General features: G+C 39.2%; 1 protein-coding gene across 12 annotated transcripts in view; it reads right to left on the reverse strand.

The window, feature by feature from the left end:
* ADCYAP1R1 (ADCYAP receptor type I) overlaps positions 1-20,397 on the reverse strand; it is a 149,442-nt gene that overhangs the window by 40,206 nt on the left and 88,839 nt on the right. For all 12 annotated transcript variants that reach the window (XM_064703822.1, XM_064703821.1, XM_064703820.1 and 9 more), the window contains 6 exons: positions 20,039-20,146; positions 5,940-5,975; positions 5,287-5,328; positions 3,420-3,523; positions 2,298-2,395; positions 657-789 (listed from right to left, as the gene is read on the reverse strand). In XM_064703822.1, coding sequence (XP_064559892.1) covers positions 657-789; positions 2,298-2,395; positions 3,420-3,523; positions 5,287-5,328; positions 5,940-5,975; positions 20,039-20,146 — 521 coding nt within the window. The remainder of the gene's footprint in view (positions 1-656; positions 790-2,297; positions 2,396-3,419; positions 3,524-5,286; positions 5,329-5,939; positions 5,976-20,038; positions 20,147-20,397) is intronic.

The following is a 20,397-nucleotide window of genomic DNA, read 5'->3' on the forward strand; positions in this document are numbered from 1 at the left end:
AACTCCACAGCTGCACTTGCCTTGTGGAAGTGACTCACAGGGAGTTTAGCTCATAACCGGGTGGATAAAGGAGAGCTCAGTTTGTAATTCTATCATAATTACACCCAGTGAGCTGATTTATCATATCAAATACTAGCCTTAAATGTGAAAGGAATTGGGATTTACACATAATAAATGCTAAATGCATCAGTGAAAGAGTTCTCTGCATGAAACTGCATATTTAAGAGATAAAGATGTGGGTAATGCTGATGATTTTCTGAGAGTGTGGCCATCAGGTGTGTTCTCTGTGTCTGAATGGTCGCCCTGTTTTACACATGACTCTGCCTGGCATCCTGAACAAATGAAAAACCAGACCTTCAGATGAAGGAAATTGCTTGTGTCTGCTCCCATCCCACCTATCACTGAGCAGATCTGGGAAAGGGAGGAACAATCAGGGCAGAGTCAGAAAAGAAAACCTGTAGGTTTGTTCTGAAGGCCACTGGTGACATCACGACATGAAACATCCAGTCTGGCTGAGAACTGGGAGGAAATTAAACACCAACTATTTTTCCCCTAATAATCATGACACTCCACAGACTGCTGCCTGCCCCTCTGCTTTTTGTCATCTTGAGCTGAAAAAAAGTAAAGGAAGAGGATTTGGTTTCAGTTGGACTCACCGTGGAGATGAAGCAGTGGTTTCCATCCTGCTCAGCATAAAGAACCCCGTCCTTGATGAACACAGATATTGCACGGAGGATGAACGAAACAAAAAGGTTCATGTGGATGAAATTCCGTGTGCAGTGAAGCTTCCTGGAGAGGAAAGAGGAGGGGAGTGGGGGTAAAAAGAGAAATAAAGAAAATAGTTTTATTTCGTGGAAATGTCACACTGGGCCTGAACACACTTGACCAGAGCACCTTGGTGCTAAGAACAGCAACATCTAAGGCAAGACTGTGTTAGTACAGATTCAGAACCCAGGACATTCCTCTGGCTGCCCTGGGTGGCTCAGACACCTTGGCACAGAGTCACAAACACCTGTGCCTTTGATTTTAGCCCACGGAAACAATTACCAACTTTGTGTGAACATTTACAAGCCGCAAGGGTTTGAGTAGAATGTTAGTGAATTTATCACAGGGTGAAAAAGTGGAATTTTGGGGATTTAGAATGGGGGTTGAAGTGGCAGGATGGAGGGATCTGGGTGTGTCTTGTCTCTCTTCTTCTTCCTCTTCTCCTCCATCTTCTGCTGTAATGACTTTAAATCACTTTTGGAGTGGTTTAAAGTAGAGACAGACTGTCTAACATTGGTGATAGGTATTGGAAAATTATTGTAAATAAAGTACACGTAGTTTTTAGTACAAAAAGAAAACACCACCCTGAGGGCGGTCAGTGTGCCACGAACTGACCTGCTGGACAGATCTCAGCAGGTCAGAGAAAGAATGTCATAGATAAGAGAAAATAAACAGCCTTGAAAACCAGAGCTGAGGGATCTCGACTTCTTTGTCGAGCACGGGGCTGGGAAAAAAGAACTTTTAATACCATGGGAGCCATTTCAGCTTTTAATACCTCATTTCACCAACAACAAACCCGAGAGTACAGGTCCTAAACCTGAGAAAGAGGAGCATTTGGGGATTTTCTCATAAAAGGATGCAGAGAAGCATAAAATAGACAACAGAACAAGCCCAATGGAGCTTGTGAAGTTTCATAAACCAAACCCACAGCTTCTCCTGCTGCATTTACACTCTGCTGAAATGCAACTTCTGGAGTGTGTCCAAGCTGGGGGAGCAGCTCAGCTAAAGGATTTTCCCCTTCGTATTCTACTGTCATTGTCATATTTTCTGAAAAATCCTGGTGCCAGGATTTTTTCTCCTGAGAAGTTGAGAAGCCTCAGAGAATTATGCGATTGCTTCTCCTGTGTTTTGCTGCTTTAGAATGTAGTTAGAGATTGTTTATCCAACAGGTGGTTGTTTGATTGGTTTCATGTGAATTGTTTTTTACTTAATGACCAATCACCATCCTTGTGACTCTGGATGGAGTCACGAGTTTTTCATTATTATCTTGTTAAGCCTTCTGTAAGTATTCTTTATCTATTCTTTAGTATAGATTGAGTATTGTATAATATAATATAATATAATATAATATAATATAATATAATATAATATAATAATAATATAACCTTCTAAGAACATCAAGTCAGATACATCAATTCCTCCTTCATCCTGGGGACCCAGCAAATATCCCACTCTACCTCTGGTGAGATAAAACCTTGAACTCAGCTTGGGGCAGCTGAGCTCCAGCTCCCTTCCTCCTCCTTCCCACTCACCTGAAGCGACACAGGATGACCATGGCAGTGGTGAGGGAAACCAGGGAAGTGCTGTATCCCACCGTGTACAGAGCCTTCACTGAGAGATAGTAGTAATCCTTGGGAGGCAAAAAACAACAGGGTTAAAGGGTTCATCCACAGCCACACAGCTGCCAATGTGCAGGAGGAACCACAGGCAGGATTTGTGTCTTTGCTTTCTCCTCATTTCCTCTGAGATCTCACTGTGCACCAAGCGCTGCTCTATGGCTGGGTCTGCACACCCTGAGGTTATTTATAAATGAGCTATCTATATTTATATTTATCTATATGAGGTTATTTTTTCAAAGACTACTATCTATATTTTTTTATAATTATCTGTAGAAAAAAACCCAAAACAGTTGGCTAAGAAACTCTTTATCAACAGGGTTGATAAAGGGTTAGCCTGCAATTCTGGAAGTTCCAAGCTACATCAACACTAAAAGCTCATCTTCTATAAAAATTCAATACAGGCCTAGGAAGGATTCAGATATCACTGCTCGCAGTTTTATACTCATGTGTTGCAGTAAAGGTAGAAAAATAATAAAGAAAGGCTTTATATAATCAGGCCTGCTCTGGCTAGCCTGTTCTAAGGCAAGCTGGCACTTTGCAAGTTCCCATGTGAAAGCAATCCTGGTGTGAGCAATTTGTTAACATAACAAATAACAACATATTCAACCTATTCCTGGGTGAAAAACAACTGGCACATGTATAAACTGTTTTTGCACCATTTGATAGAAAAATGAAAACTATCTGTCACAAACAAGTTTTCCTACAGGTACACACCAGGGGTTTGAGTGGCCAATCAATACAGAATAACAACTTGTTTCTAACCAATAAAGTAATTGGCAAGAAAGCTACTGACCAATTGGAGTCACACATGAGATCTGTAAAACTGAATAAAAAGGAGTTATGTGAATAAAGAAGGGGATTTTTTCCACCATGAAGAAAATGGACTCCATGTGATTTATTCCCATACCCATGTACATCTGATTGTTTGTTCTGATCACTATTAAATCAGAACATGACCAGAGGCTGGACAGAGAGCAGTCTGCTGCTTCCCCCCTCTCCCCTTCATTTGTTTTTAATTATGAGATTAATTCCCACCTGGTTATCAGACTCTGTTTCGTTCTCATCGAAGCCGCAGGCATCGTAATAATGAGGGAAAGGTTCAGACCAGCCATCCTCAGTGCAATTCCTGCTGATGTCCCCTGTGCCAAGGGCAGGTGGGAATGTCACATCCCAAGAAAAAACCCCAGGGCATCCCTTCCCTCCCCTTGATGCAAAGAAAACCCCACAGTTCTACTGGAAGCTCTGTTCATCTGCCTATCCACAGATTTAATTCTGGAAATTTAATGAGGTCTTTAATGATTCAGTCCTACAACAGGCACCTAATGCATGGCTGTTACTACAGTTGGTCACCAGAGAGCAAAAATATTTAATTAATACATTCAGTGACTCCAGACCACCAAAAATCTCTTTCTCAAGAGGGTTCCTAAACCAGGGGTCAACTAAATGTCCATTTCTTTCAAAAAGCCATCTGGTGACTCCACCTTTGATGAAGATATCTCCACTCCACATGGTCAAAGGCGAAGTCCAGTGAATAAAACCAGGCCCTTTGTGCTGTTTTTAATGGTTTATATCTGAGGCACATGCCTGGGACTGGTGAGAAACACCAGACTAACATGATTTTTTGGTCCAGGTGCTGGAAGCCAGTCAGGATGCTGTGGGTTATCTCAGATAATCATGGGTTATATATCCATGGAGAGGCAGCTGGGTTGCTCCCCTGCAGATAAAACACATCCCACTCGTTCATCTCCAAGCCCAGGCTCTGATCTCAGAGTGACTTTGTGGGAAGTGTCTGGAGAAAACAAAGGAACGTGGACTGGGAATTTCTCTGTTCCCAGTCTGAACTGAGACTGGGAGAGAAATTCCCAGTCCATGTTCCTTTGTTTTCTCCCTGTCTTCATGGCAATGTGCTCTTCTCCATCTCCAGATGCCCAGCTTGACCTCAGTTGGTGAATTCAGAGCTTCTCACTTTCCTCTGTCTATTAATTATTTCCAATCCTGGTTTATAACCTTAATTTTAAGCAAATATTCGCTTGAATACCATAATTTTTTTGGCTAATCTCATATAAGAAACAGCTCCTAAATTGTTTCACTGATAAACTTAGGCTTTAAAACCTTACTGGGAATGAAGAGTTGGGGCAGAAGAGGGAGATTTTCCTGACACTCATTTACCCACAAAGCTGCCTGAGGTAAGACAGCCCCTGTGGGGCTCTTTTGAAGCACCATTATTCTTCTCAAAGCTCAATGGCTTTTCCAAAAAATTAGGGATGGGCTGCTGCTGCCCTTCTTCTTCTCCAGCACAAAGGAACAGCTTCAATTTATAAAATTATCCCACTTTTTGGAGTTTCAGTTGCACCTTGACCAAAACTGATGGAAATTTCCAAGTTTTGAATTTGCTCTTTGCTATTAAAGCTGTGCTGCTTTGCATTCTTAGAGCAGTTTAGTCTCTCATAACCTTATTTTTAACCTTATTTAAGAGAATCTGTTTGCCATGCATGCAGCAGAATATATCTCTTTAATCACAGCATTCATTTAACAACATTGCATTACTCGGCAAATTTTGTTAAATTACTCTTGCACATTCATCCCCAGTTTTCTATGGAAATAAAAAGCACTGAATCATGGTGTTGACTTCCTTTAACACTATTTAGTGATTACTGTTAAGCAGGTGGATATAATTTATAGCAGCACACTTCTTAGATTGCAAGGCTTAATAGAGGAGGAATAAATTTTCATAATATTGCTAGAAGTAACAGAGCAGAAAATACATCATAACAATTAGAACTGATTAGAAAATAATACCAAAATTGCAGAAAAAAAACCAACCAAAAAACCTGAGATCTTCTCTTTAAACAGAGAGATAAATAAGAAGAGAGACAAAAATTTCCATGGTTCTAATTCTTACCTAGGAGAGACTGGGCTGTGCTTTCCAGCAGGTCATAATCACCTACAAAAGTGGAAATTGGGTATGAAATTGTTTTGATTGTGTTTTCTATTAGAGCCCAAACTGGTCTCAGTGGAAAGCAGTGAATGGAGTGAAATTGATTTTTATTTGTTTAGATCAGGCCCAAAGGCAATAAATACTTGGTGCTGTCTTCTCAGGAAGTAAACACAGCTTTACTTGAGAGTTTAAATCAAAGCTGAAGCTCTAAATTTAGAATTAAAAACAGACAATAAATAGGGGTAAACTTTATTGTAAAAATATAGAAGTCAAATATGATTTCTATAGGAATTTACATTTATTATCCTCAGGTATTTAAATATGACCAGTTTTCAGAGAATTAATGAAAAATTATTTCCATCCGTCAATGACAAAGAGTGCTAGTTAATTGATTTAAATAAGATCATTTTGTGGCTTTAGGTAAAATCACATTGATTTATAGAGACTTATGAGATTTTTAATTCCACTTTTTGTGCAAGTATTATAGTTAAATACCAATGTATCATTGTCATAATTGTTGATACACAGACAACTTTTTAATAATCTGCAATTAACATGTGCACACCATTTTGGGGAACAGAAATAATGAGGACATGGGCAGCAAAAGTGGTTCTTACCTGCATGGGTTTGCCCCAAATTATCCACTTCCCAACCTGCAATTAGAAGAATGAAAAGAATTAATTCATAATGATAATAGGTTGCAATTTAATTTTGATAAAATTTTGACACCCGTAAAAAAGGAGAACTGCAGGTTTAAATCTTTATTTTTTCTTAGTCCTGCATATTTATGAGTGGAAAAGGGTTTTCAGAAGATGGAATATTGTTAAATATCTGGTTTCATGAAGTTTCATCATCTGGGAAGAAAAAAAATGGATGTAGATTTTTTGTAAAGTTTTTAAAAATTACTTTTTAGGAGAATGTCTCAAAGTAAGGAAGACACACATTTCCAAAACACTGTGTCCAAACCCATGCTGCTCAATATCCTAAAACACAACTATCCCAATGGGAAATGATAAAACTATGGGATTACATTAGAAATCTCCCTTTCTTTTGTTCTTAAAAAAAAAAAAAAATTGTTGAAATGATGCCAAACCAACGTCCCAACCCCTTGTGCTCAATGTTTAATCAGATTTGGGCTGAAATCAGGTTTTCCTGGCCCCTGGGTGGGTTCTGGCTCAGCTGGAGCTGCCTGGAGCCAGGGAGTGGAGCTGCTGCACCGTGCACAGAGGAGCCTCAGGGAGCTGCTGCAAATCACTCTCAAAAAACCTTCCCAGCACTTCACTGACCACCACAGCAGGTGAAATATTCATTTCAGTTTAGTTCTGCACCCTCTGGAGCCCCAACACGGCTTCAGGTTGTTCCCCTTTTAACCCCAGTGGTCAAATGTTAATGAGGGGCTGGAAAAACCTTCACCAAATTGTGTGAGAAGGGTTTTGTTAAAAGTGAAATCCAAATAAAAAATTATTTTGATCCTGTGGGAAAGGAAAAAACATCTAAAGAATAAAAAAATAACAGGAGGGTTTTCAGCATGCCATAAAATGTGGGGGGTTTATTTTACAATTCATGTAATAATTTAAAACTCCTTGATTTCTGTGTCTCCTCTAAAGTCTGATGTGCTTTTATAGCTTTTAAGGCAGAAAAAAGACTGTTTAATGTGAAAATGATGGTGAGAGTATAGAAAACTCATCTGAAGCATCAGGCAGGCTGTTTTGTGACTTTGGATGGATTATTAAATATTAATCCTACACATCCAACCTACTGGGGATCTTGGAGGGCTGATCCTGGAAGCCACAGTGAGAACACCCACAGTCCCCATCCTTCTCTGCCCTGCTCCTGCTGCTCCCAGGGTTCCACAGAGAGAATTTAGCCTGGATTTTAGGGAAAGATTTTTGCCCCAGAGGGTGGCGAGGCATTGAATCATGGAATGGGCACATTCCCAAGGCTGCCAGAGCTCCAGGAGAGACTGCACACCTCTCCCAGGGATGCACAGGTTGGGATTTTGTGCAGGGACAGGATGATTTTGTGGGTCCCTTCCAACTCAGGATATTCTGTGACTCTAGCTCCTGGGTTTTGGCAGATGTTGGGCAGGTCTCTGAATTCTGAGGAGGTGTCTCCAGTGCTCTGAGCAAACATTTTCCTGCAGCCAAGGGGGTTCAGATTCTGCACAGGGCTGAGCTGGCAGGTGCTGCAGCAGAGCTGAGCCCGTGCTCCTCATTCCTGGCAGAATATCAGGGATAGTGTGGTGGGTTCAGTGATGGTCAATATTAGAATATTAAATAATAGAATATTTATCTATTCTGCTCTGCAGAATAGTTTGGAGAGACCTTTTTTCCTCCTTAATCCAACCCCAGGTTTATTAGCAGCTGTGTAGCTCAGTTTTAGGAATCTGTTGCTGAAATCAGGATATGTTGCTAAGATCTGAATTCAGAACACGGATGTCAGGCTGTGGTGTGGGATTTTTTATCTGTGGGTGCATCAGAGGATCAAAGGGCAAACCACCACTCCTCTATCACTTTTTCCATGGTGCTTTTCACAGCATCTGCCACTCCAGCCAGCAGCTCTGATGGAATTTGTCCTCTTAGTGAGGTCACCCAGCTCAGCAGCCCGTGCCTCTCACTGACCCACACAAGCAGGGTAGAAAAAGCTGCAAGAAAAGCTCCCCAAAACCTCATAAAAATCCAGTTTTAATTTATTATTTGTAATTTAACCTTAAAACTGTGCAGAATTCTTTCTAGAGAAAGACCGGGCCAGTATTATGTAGATTGATGCCTGATGTTCCTGACATTCTGCTTATTACAGTGATGGCTGTAAAAACCACATTTCTCTTAAATTTAAATGTTTTGAATGCAGCTGTTTTCCCCCTACAATCTAAAAAGCATGACATAAAAATTATCAATATTGAATTCTAAACAGAGATAGCAGTTAGTCTCATTGAGATTAAAATAATAAATTTTAGTTAATTTTTAATTTCATGACATCCATAATAAGAGTTAAAACACATGAATGCACTTTTTCTGAAAGGAATAGGCTTGTTATAGAAATATTTTTTATATATACTATTATTATTATTCAATTTCACTCTCTTTGGACATTATGAAGGGACTCACTTTTCTAACAACATTAATTTTCTGATTTGCAGGAGCAAGCAAGCCTTTTATTAACATATATTTCTATATCTCAGTCCTACCTAATGTACTGAAGAAAGTTCCAGTACAACATTTGTCTGTACAGGCTTTTAGGCTTGATTCATCAACTCAGTTTTCACTAATAAGTTAAGATACTAAGAAGTTAATTAGATTTACATTGAACATCATGCCCTGAATTACAAAAAAAAATGTCAAAGTTCATCTATTCAGTGTTGGGAAAAAATGAACATATATACAATTATATTTGTGGGTGTATGGACATTTATTTTTTGTATTTCTATGTAATTATTTAAATATGTGTATTTTTATACATATAAAATATATCTGTGTATATGCATGTATAAATATATATCTATTTATGTTTTCATTCATATATTATATATAAATATATAATATAAACAGATATAATATATAATATTAAATTTTAATATATAAACACATCTATAATATATAGTATATATTTTTATATTTATATTATATGTATAAGTATTTTATAATCTATAAACAGATATACATATAATATGCATATAAAATATATAAATACATATATATTATATATGTATATATTGTTATATTATATATTATATATTTATATATAAAATGTATATAATATATATTATATAAACATATATAAATATATATTTATACAAGATATATCTATATTCTATATAAACAGATATATTTATATATAAAACCAGATATACTTATATATATAAACAGATATATTTTTATATAGATATAAAAGGACATGAGGGAACATACAGCCACCACATGCCTTTGAATTCCTGCACACTGCAGCTGCTGCCCTGCCTTCAGCTAGTGCAAGTTTCTATATCCTGAAGCAAAATATGGAAATTTATTTGACAGAAATTCATGGCATTGGTGCTGCTTCCTCACATGTCTGAGAATGAAATGGAATTCAAATGGATTTGTTTTGTGCACAACATTTAACAGGTTTACATAAACCTGACCTTGCATCTAAAGGGTTGTGAGGAATCCCAGACACACTCTCATTTTTCACAACATTACCTCAAAACATTGTTTTTCTGGGTTATATTTTCACTTTAGTGCCTTTAAGACTCTGGAGTGACCTCAGTAAATTTACTCCACTGTCAGTGATGGAGTGGGCAGAACTACAGGACCCCTCACTGAATCCCACAAACCTTCTTGATTTCCTACTCTTAGAACACAAACAATGAGAAATGGGTGTGTTTGACTTCACTGATGAAGAAGAGAAAACCCTTTAATATGATTATGCAATGGTCTAATAAAATGCATTGCTCTCTCAGAAATGAAGAATAAATAAAATCTTATTTTCATCTGCATTTCCACTGGAAACACATTTTTCAGGGGTTTAATTCAAGGGTTACATTTACAAGGGACTTTAGAGGAGAGCATGTAGTGACAGACAAGGAGTGGCTTTAAAATGAAAATGGGCAGGTTTAGGTTGAGTATTAGGATAAAATTCTTTACTCAAAGGGTGGTGAGGCCCTGGCACAGGGTACCCAGAGCAGCTGTGGCTGCCCCTGGATCCCTGGAAGTGTCCAAGGCCAGGTTGGATGGGGCTTGGATCAACTGGGATAGTGGAAGGCGTCTCTGCCATGGCAGGGGTGGCACTGGATAAGCTTTAAGATCTTTTCCAACCTAAACCATTTTATAATTCTATTATTCCATGATGGCAACATCTTAAATATCACAATTTTATGACTTATTTGAATGACATCTGTGCTTCTCACATGTAGTTAAACCCAAACTATGAAATATGGACACGACAGCAGATACAAAACAGTGCCTTAGAACAGCACTTAGTAAATCAATAATTGCTCTTATCAGTCAATAAACTCCTGAGGAAGCTGCTGATTTCCTCAACTCAGGATGGTTTATCCAGTGTATTGACAGGTTGTGTTATTTGCTGTTTGACCAGACTTAAGTAAGTGTCACTCTTTGGGAAGCAAATTTACAATTAATGCTTTAATTGACATTGGTAATTAGATGTTATTTGTGGAATTGCTCAGAGTTCCTAGAGAAGATCTATCAGAATGCTGAGTTGCCAGTTCTAAAGACCAAGTAATGAAAATACTCCTTATTTCTGTTTTCTGCGGGAAGAGGTAAAAGAGGGAGTTAAAAAAAATCCAAGGATTTGCCAATGGCTCCCCACAGAGTTGGTGGCAGAGACCCAGACCTTTCCTGCCCTTTTCTTGCACATTTATCAGACTTTCCTCTTTGATTTTTATTTACTGAGACCCAGAACTCATAATTCACCCCTCACTATGCAACAACTGATGAGAAACTCGACGACAGCAGTTGCTCCTGATTTAAAGCGGACAGGGATGGGGAAGCTGAAGCCAAGAACCAGCCTGTGCACGATGAGCCTCAGAGCCTTTTAGATCTCCTCCTTGGTGCCAAATCTGTGCTGGCTGCTCTCCACCTGCCTGGCATCCTGTGGCTTTGTTTATCTGAACACAGCTCGCATTTAACCCTTTTGTTCCAGCGTTTGTCCCTTATTAGTGGCAGGGCAGGAGGGGATGAAAGGCTTCCAAAGCTCTTCAGTCCTGAATTGCCTTGCCCACACTTCTCCCATAGTCCTGTTGTTCTCATCTCTGTGTTGTGGGTTGGGGGGCTGCTCCACAGAGGTAATTCTCCGAAAGGTTTTGGATTTTGACAGCGTTAAGATCAACATGGAAAGCCTGCACTGTTTTTACTGCACATTGCGCCCTCACAGAAAGTGCAGCCACTGGGGCAGGAAGGGGCTGTGGAACACATTTACAACCTCTTGTTATCCTGCTGTCCAGCTATGTGGATAACGAGCTGGGTGGGCAGAAGTTTAATTTTTTCATTCCTGGGTTATACAGCACTGATTAGAAGTTTTACATTCAATTTCTAAATATGAAATAAACCAGTGAGTTCTTGCACTGGACTCCACAGCATCCACCACGCTGAGCCTCCTCTCTGTTGTCCAGCTATGTGGATAACAAGCTGGATGGACAGGAGTTTAATTTTTTCATTCCTGCTTTATACAGCACTGATTAGAAGTTTTACATTCAATTTCTAAATACAAAATAAACCAGCGAGTTCTTGCACTGGACTCCACGGCATCCACTATGCTGAGCCTCCTCTCTGCTGTTCAGCTATGTGGATAACAAGCTGGATGGGCAGAAGTTTAATTTTTTTCATTCATGCTTTATACAACACTGATTAGAAGTTTTACATTCAATTTCTAAATACGAAATAAACCAATGAGCTCTCGTGCAAGACTGCAGCATCCACCACGCTGAGCCTCCTCTCTGCTGTCCAGCTATGTGAATAACAGCCTGGCTGGGCAGGAGTTTAATTTTTTTCATTCCTGCTTTATATATCACTGGTTAGAAATTTTACATTCAATTTCTAAATGCAAAATAAACCAGCAAATTCTCGTGCACAACTCTGTGGCATCCACCACGCTGAGCCTCCCCTCTGCCCTCCCCGTGGCTGCCTGCTGCTCTCCTGCTCCAGCAATCTGTTCAGCCGGCTGGCAAAGCCACAGTCAGCAGCAGCAGGCTACTTAGCAGCTTTTCTGCACTCTCTGAGCTCCCCACATGGGTTCTGGTTCCATACCCTGCCCGCTGTGTCCCTAGAAGGGACATCAGCCCTCTGCCAGTCCTGTGCCTGCACACACACGACCCCACACACACAATATCCAACCATAACGGATGGATGGATAAAAAACAGCTCCTTTGTTATGGCTCTTTGTGTTTTCTAGAGAAGCTGTGGCTGCCCCTGGATCCCTGGAAGTGTCCAAGGCCAGGTTGGACAACCTGGTGATGTCTCAGGTTTTAGCTTTTATATTTTCAGATTTTGTGCTGCTTTAGTGTGTAGTTTTGAGTTTCACATCAGGGCATGGTGAGCTCTGTGCACAGAGCAGGGAGACAAAACAATTCCTGCTCCAGCTGGGCACCAAGGACAAATGATCCAAATCTCAGCCCAGGAGCACAAACCCCGTGGGCTGGAGAGAGAAAAACAAGCAGGGTGGGACTGCCTGGGCTAAAGCTGGAATGGGACAATGAACTGCAAGGTGCAAATGGAGCAGAACTGATCCCAGGGAGAGAGCCCGGGAGCGCTCGTGCATTTTGGGGCCATTTTGGTTCATCTTGGGTGCAGCCCTGGCTGGGCTCTGGTGCTGCCCAAGGTGCATCCCTGGAGGCCTTTGAATAAATCCCTGCTTTATTCTTTAGTTCTGTCCAGCCTCTGTTCTAGGTCAGCCCTCACAAGGCATTACTGGGATAGTGGAAGGTGTCCCTTCCTGTGGCAGGGGGTAGGAACTGGATGTTCTTTAAGGTCATTTGCAACAGAAACCATTCTGTGATTCCATAATTGGTTGATTAATCCAGGGTAATCTGCTTGGGCTTTGCAGTTTCATTAGCAGGATCTGTGGGAAGCAGCAGGCAGGCAATGTCACAGAGTGCATGGCCCTACAGGTGCACACACCTTTCCCTGTGTTAAGTGCTTCCCACAACAATTTCCACGAGTTTGGGTCTCTCCAGCCTCATGACCTATAGCCAATACTCTAAACTACAGATTAAAAGTCGTTTATACAACAGCAGGAGGTGACAGGACATGGGATAATGGCTTCAAACTGACAGACGGCAGGGTTAAATGGGACATGAGGAAGAAATTCTCTCCTGTGAGGGTGGTGAGGCCCTGGCACAGGTGCCCAGAGAAGCTGTGGCTGCCCCTGGATCCCTGGAAGTGTCCAAGGCCAGGCTGGATGGGCTTGGAGCAACCTGGGACAGTGGAAGGTGTCCCTGCCATGGCAGAGGGTGGAACTGAGAAGATTTTTAAGGTCTCTTCCAACCCAAACCATTCTGAGATCCTATTATTCTGTCATTTACTGCAGATCTCCATTTGCCTTGACAAAGGGATTTGTGAACAGAATGCTCACACAGAGAATGCTCACAAAATGAAGTGGTGCTCGTTTTATTTAGAAAACAAGAAAACTGGGGCAGAGGATAATCAAGGGTAAGATTGGGAAGCCTTTTTCGTATTTGTGTGTTTGAATAAGAGCTGGTGCCTAAGGACATCTGAGTAACTGATGCTGTGGGGCAAACTCATTCCATCCAGTTTATCTACCTGAAGATAAATTCACCTGGATTTTAAGTCTTCTCTCATAAGGGGCAGAGAGACTGGAATTTCCAGAGGATGGTTGGGTTTTGATATCTGTCCTACCAGGAGAGGAAAAAGCTTCTGCAAAGTCTTTGTTACCCAGAGGTTTGTGCAAGGCATCGCAGTAAAGGCAGGGACAGACAGATATATAATTTATTTCTTCCTATATCCCAGTTTGTCTTCAGGGCACAGGGACAAGGTCCAGAAATCATGGGAGAATTCCAGTGAGGTCCCACATGGAGAACAGAAAGGCCAGAGCACACAGGGCTGGCTGAGGCAGCATTATGCACAGATATGATCAATAACATTTAAGGGAAATCATGGCTTTATTCTTTTCTTCCTCTTTCCCGTTAAAGGATGTGAAACTAGAAGTGGACTGAGGTCACCATAGCAACTAAGCATCATCTAAACATTATGTGAGTCCTTCCCTTGAGTCTGGCTGTCACAGGAGCATCCATCAGAGTGCAGGATCAATGCAATTATTATTGAAGGGTCTCCTAGCTCTGAAGAGGGCAGGGATCATATCTGAGAGAAAAACAATTTTTTTTTTTCAAACAAGAACCATGAAATAATTTGAAACATTGCCCAACAGAGATTGTCAGTTCTGGAATAACTCCTAGAGAAGAAAGCAAATTAAATGCCTTGCTCAAAGGTAAGCATGAATGTGTGCCCACCACACCTAAAATCCTGCAGTCACCTGGATCTCTTTTCCCAATCATTTGGGTCAAGAGGATAAAGATGAACAGAGCAAAGATTATTAGGAAAGGTTGAAGGATCTGCTCATGTTGCCCCTACAGTGACACTTAAATCTATCACCCTTTGCAATCCAAGTGTTCTCCAAACCACTCAGCAGCTCTCAGCATCTTCCACCCTTCCATTCTTCCCAAAGATACAGGAATTTTTTCCTCCCCACGGCCAAATTAACTCTCATATCAAAGTTCTTGAGCTGTGCTGCAGCTTTCCCCTGACCACTGCAGGATGTCCCCCTGCAGAGGACCAAGGACTTGATCTCCAGCTGAAATGCTCTTATTTGTACTGCATGTTTGAGTATCAGAGACACAGAGCTTTATGTCCTCATAATTTGGTGGGAAAGGCCATAAAATGTATTTTTTTTTCTGCTAGAAAACATCTGAGAGGCTCAGCTACTTGAATAGAATTGCAGATCCAGTTACTATCCTTTGATGACAGCATTTTCCTCCCATTTTCTCTGCATTGCAGATGGACTTCATGATGCTGTGACCATGGAGGCTTAATTATAGCTTGTCCTCCTCTCTTTGGAAAAGCTGGAGTAATCCCATGGCTTTACTGCCTGTGCAAAGCCCATGGATGAAAACCAGCTGGAAATTACTTGCTATCTATCAAGTGCCATTATATATATATTTTTTTTTTAATTTTTAATGGTTTATACATAAAATTGATATTATATAATGGACCTTTGCACTGAACTTGATTATGACTGCTATGTAGGATCTTATATAAAATTAAGATGAAACAAAGGTTTCAGAGTCCTGGTTGCTTTAATAAATAAATAAATATAAATAAGCTCCAATGGCTCATTATCATTCCTGTGATGAGAATGCTGGGATGGGTCATACATGTTTTCCACAGAAAACTTGGTTACAGGGCTTTCCTTCCCTCAGTTTCCAAGCAGGATGTTGGAATATTTATCCAGGCAAAACATCCTTGAAGAGAAATCTGGACCTTTGCATTGATCTTTTGCCTTTTTGACAGGCTAATGCAATTTCCAATTTCCCTCTGCTGCAATGCTGACCTTAATTTCAGCAGTAGCAACAAAACCCTGCATCTTTTACCTCAGTAGAAAACAAGCATACAATCTTCCAGGGATATTCGGGTTTTTAGGAGGCCCCTGATCCTTATCTGTCACTTTTTGTTCCTGTCTAAACAAAAAACTATCAATACATGACCCAAACTAATAGAAACTGTAATTTGCAAATATTTCCAACAGCTTTCACTTTGGGAAGTCAGTGACTTTTATTGTCTTTTCACCCAGTTTGGGGGTTTTGTACCATTTTTCCATGTCAGCTTTTAAAGCCCTTTACCAGGACTGTCTCCCCAGAAAGGACACAAAAGGATTTGGAAATAGAGCATCACTTCCCTTCTCATTAACTCTTCTCTTGTCATCCCATTCTAATTGATTAGGGATAAAACTAAACTCAGGCAGAGACTGCTTCCCAAATCCAATTAACCCCGTGCTCATTAATCCCACTGTCCACCCTTGGCATCTCTACTGCAGCACTTACGAGGCCTGGGTTTCTTACACAATCAATTAATCAATTAATTAGTTCAACAAAGTACTTGAGTGTTTCCCTGTGTTTAAATGGGATCAGTGACAGACTATTTCCAATTTCTTGCCATAACAGAGCTCATTGCCTGAGCACTGATTGTGTTCAACCAAGAGAAGCAACAAGGCAAAGAGTTTGGTTCTGAAATGTGAGCAGAGGATGTAATTCCCTCTTAAACTCTCTAATACCTGATTACATTCTTTATTCTACTGGATTTTAATTAGGAACCCTTAATCCTGGTGTCAACATAGGAGAGGTTTTATGGCTTTGGTAAAAATTAGGAGAATTTTCTCTGTTGTACACAGTGAACCATGTTTTGTGGTAAATGTAGCAGGGAGTGTTCTCAACTGAGCATCACATAAACTACCTGAATTGCTGGAAGATTCAGTAAGAGCTGCTCATATTTATTATTTGGATTTGTGAATGAAAGCATTTTCCAAATGTGGCGCATATGGCAATGCTCAGAAACTGTCAATTATCCTTTGTATTACTTCTTACTGCAAATCAAAGGACTGAAAATGTGCTCATTTCTGATCTGTTGATTGAGTTCCATTTGGGTGTGTTTATACATTTCAGAATATTTCAGCTGCACAGTGCCAAGCAGAAAAAAACAGAGATTTTGCTTCTGTAGATTTCCATTGCCAGGCAATATCATCTCTCTCTGGAAAAAAAAATAAGGGAAGAAAATACAAAAAAAACCAAACCAAACCAAACCAAACCAAAACAAAACAAAAACAAAAAAAAAAAAAACACCAAAACCAACCTAAAACCCCAAAAACAAACAAACAAAAAAACCCAAAAAAACTCAAACAAAGAAGAGAAAATTCTCCAGCTGGGAGTGCAGATCACTGTGCCAGGGCCATCTCTAGTTTTTGCTGTATCCTACTGAAAGGTTAATATCACAGAAAATATGATTTTCTTCTTTTTACCTCTTCAAATATGCCTTAGAATGCTTTAAATATGTCTTGTTGTGGAGTGGGTGTTTCTGGAGCCCGTGCTGGGAAGGCACTGGAGAAATACTAACATACAACAGAGAGGTCATGGAAATGACAGCTCCTGGTGGAAATAATGATTGATGGATATCAATCACAGAAATCCATGTGGAAGAGGGAAAAAAATTCATTTTTTGGAACTATCTAGAAGGAAAGGCACTGTAATCCCTAATTTACAAGATGAGAAAAGACTCAGGAATTAATAAGATTTTTTCCATTGGAGGAAAGAAGTCTCCAGTGGAGAGATTTTAAGAACAATACTTTCATTCACAGTCTGCATCTGAAAGGAATGAAAAATTCTGGTGATTCTGGAGGATTCGAGAAGTGAAATGAAATTTTAGAAGGGAGGGTTGCCAAGCACTCAGAATTTCACTTTGAACTTTCTGCATGATGTTGACAGCAGCTCAAAAATTACTATTTGGTTTAATTGCAGTGAAGGTTAAAGCAGAGCAGATTAAAACCAGCAACAGCTGGTATTTTTAGCTAAATACACAGCTAATTTTTCCAAAAAGCATCCCTCCAGATGACAGCTTAGTTAGTTAATTTTTCTTTTGTAGTCTCTTTTATTTTTTTTTTCCCATTTTGCTCCATATGGAAATCAGACACCCAAGTAAAGGCAGTCAGATTCCTTTCTGAAATTCCCAAAACAAGCAGTGACTTTGCTCACCTCCAGACAGGCATTTGAAAGGGGTCAGAAAAAGCATCTTCTACAAGAGCCCATTGATTTCTATTTAATGAACCAGAAATCCATGTGATCACTTCATAAATTCACAGATAAATTTAAATATCCAAAACCAGGTGAGATATTTCCAACCCACTATTTAAGATCAGCACATCCCATGATTGCCCTGGGATTATGTTGTACCTTCAGCTGCTTCAGAGCACAAACTTCTTGAAAGTATAATTTAAAGTTATTTTTGCATTCGTAAAAATGATCTATGGTCATATAAAAATGTTGCTGTACTAGGAATGATTTTGCTATTAATAAATATTAGTGTCCATGCCCAGCCTAGAAACAGAGCAGCAGCCAGAGGACACTATAACAATCCCTAAAATGTGATTATCCATGTCTAAGAAACATTAGAGTTCTGTAATAACCCATTATTTAGGGAACCATCATGAAATGTGGCTTTTTTCATTAAACCCTCATTGAACAAATACACTTGGCTAATTAAAATTAGCAGCAATAATGGCAAAGCTGATGCTGATTCACCCAGGAGAGTGAATGGGATGTTGATAACTGGGATGTTGATAATTCCACCTTGGGGTCAGCAGTGCAGTCCCAGCCACATCTGCTGAGATTTCAGGTTAAATGTTTATTTGTTTATCGAATGAATGATGAATTTTGGGTGTGTTCCTGGTGAACAGATGCCCAAAATTCCCTCAAACCCAGCCCTACACGAGGTAACAGCTGTCACTTTTATTGGGGATCCCATGAGGAGATAAAGAAATGGGACATATGTTTCCACTGGATGGAAAATTCTTCCCTTAGGGTCGTACTGTCACCCTGCCACAGGCCAAATGGGAAGTACAGTGTGTGAGGAGATCTGTAAATCCTGGAAAAATATTTAAAAATGATATTTCAGCCCTTTATTTTACATAGATAAAATAAATAAATAGAGCTCATATATATAAAAACATATATTATAAGCTTATATAATAGATATAAAATATACAATATAAATATATAATATATTGATATATTACATTATATATTATATGTTATATATTATATATTATATATTATACATTATATATTATACATTATACATTATACATTATACATTATACATTATATATATATTATATATTACATATTATATTATTTCTGTATTATTTATGATTATTTATTTATTTATTTATTTGCTTGTCTAACGGCTCTATCATTTTTATTGAAAGAAATTATATTTTAATGCAAACAATTTGTATTATTTTTCTTTAAACAATTTTATGTAAATAAATAAAATATTTATTTAAATAAATAGAAGCCATGAATATAATAAATACAATAAAAATCTTGATTTTATTTAAATCTATAATATTTTGTTTAAAGTAAGTATAAAATAAATATAATTAAAAAATCTAATTTTCTTATTGAAAGAATTTAATTTAAATTTAAAAAAATATTTATATTTAAAAGTATTTTTCCATTAACAGGTAACCATTTACTTAAGACCTGGAACAGGTCAAATTGAGTTGATCTTATTTCTAAAGTGGGTCATTGGTTAGGTGACATTGGTGATGCCTGTGCCTGCACATGCTGGAATGGAAGTGAGGATTAAAAGTGAGGATTTCAGAATTCCTGGAGCTGTGTATAAAACACTGTCTCCTAAAAATGGTGCTCTGTGTGTGTGGCAGTGCAAGAAAAAGCACATTTTTGACTCAAGGCTGTAAATGAATAATTAATTGATAAAATAAATTTTGGGGAAAAGGATCCACAGTGATGAACTTGTTCCTCAAAGGACAGTGCTAATTAAGGGATCTGCAGTGGGTGCTGGGAGCAAATGTTCCAATCTGTGTTAATTACCAGCACAGGGACAGAAGGATGCTTATGTCTATGTTTATAATTATGTTTATATCTATGTTTGTGTTTACTTTTAATGATACATAAACAAAAATCATCACACACAAAAAAGTGATGGAACTTCTGCCTCTCTCCAGAAACCTTTCATTGCCAACATGGGAATTAAACCCATTTAATTTGAGTGGAACCCCAACATGGATCTCCTCACTGCTCATCTCAAGCCTATGTTCTCCTTCAGCACAAGCAGAACCTGCTCTACATTTTAATTATTTCCTAAAATTGATTCCAACTGTGCTCCCCAAGACCCAAACACAGATTTAGGTCCACACTGAATTCAGTGAGACCCAAAGGCAGAAGATTCCCTTTAGCAGCTCAAATTTGTGATATTTTCATGTCGTGCAATCTGTGAAGACTTTTTGTTCACATCTCCCCTCCCTCCCTGTGCACACTCACATACCTACACACAAATATCCTGGTTTTCTGTGATTTATTTATAGCTGGAGCCCAGCTGGAGAAGTTTTTGATGTCTGAGGATCTAAGTGAGGTTTTACACTTGTGCTGGCCACGAGGCTTTACCAGGCAGAGGTGAAGAAGAAAGAGAAAATACTTTACCATCTTCAGAGATGATAAATCTGAAGAGTGCAGGACACTTGACAAAGACAATTTCTCCCACACTTGCAGGTTTCCAGCATGTGATATTGTCCCACATCCCTGGGCAACCTGTGGAAGAGAAGGAGGGATAAATTAAAATATGTTAGTGGTGGAAATCCATCCCTTTCCTCACACTGCTGCTGAGCTTTGTGGTTGGTTCTTCCTTCTAGAAATAAAAATATTATTTTTTGGAATAATAAACAGCATCAATTTCCTTGAGAAAAAATATTTTTCATTTATAGGAATAGCATAAAATCTTTAGTAGCATCACACAGTAATGGCCAGACTTTACTCTCCCAGAATATGACATTCCTTAGTCC

The sequence above is a fragment of the Zonotrichia leucophrys genome, chromosome 2, assembly GCF_028769735.1.
Source record: "Zonotrichia leucophrys gambelii isolate GWCS_2022_RI chromosome 2, RI_Zleu_2.0, whole genome shotgun sequence".
In the NCBI taxonomy this organism is placed as follows: Eukaryota; Metazoa; Chordata; class Aves; order Passeriformes; family Passerellidae; genus Zonotrichia; species Zonotrichia leucophrys.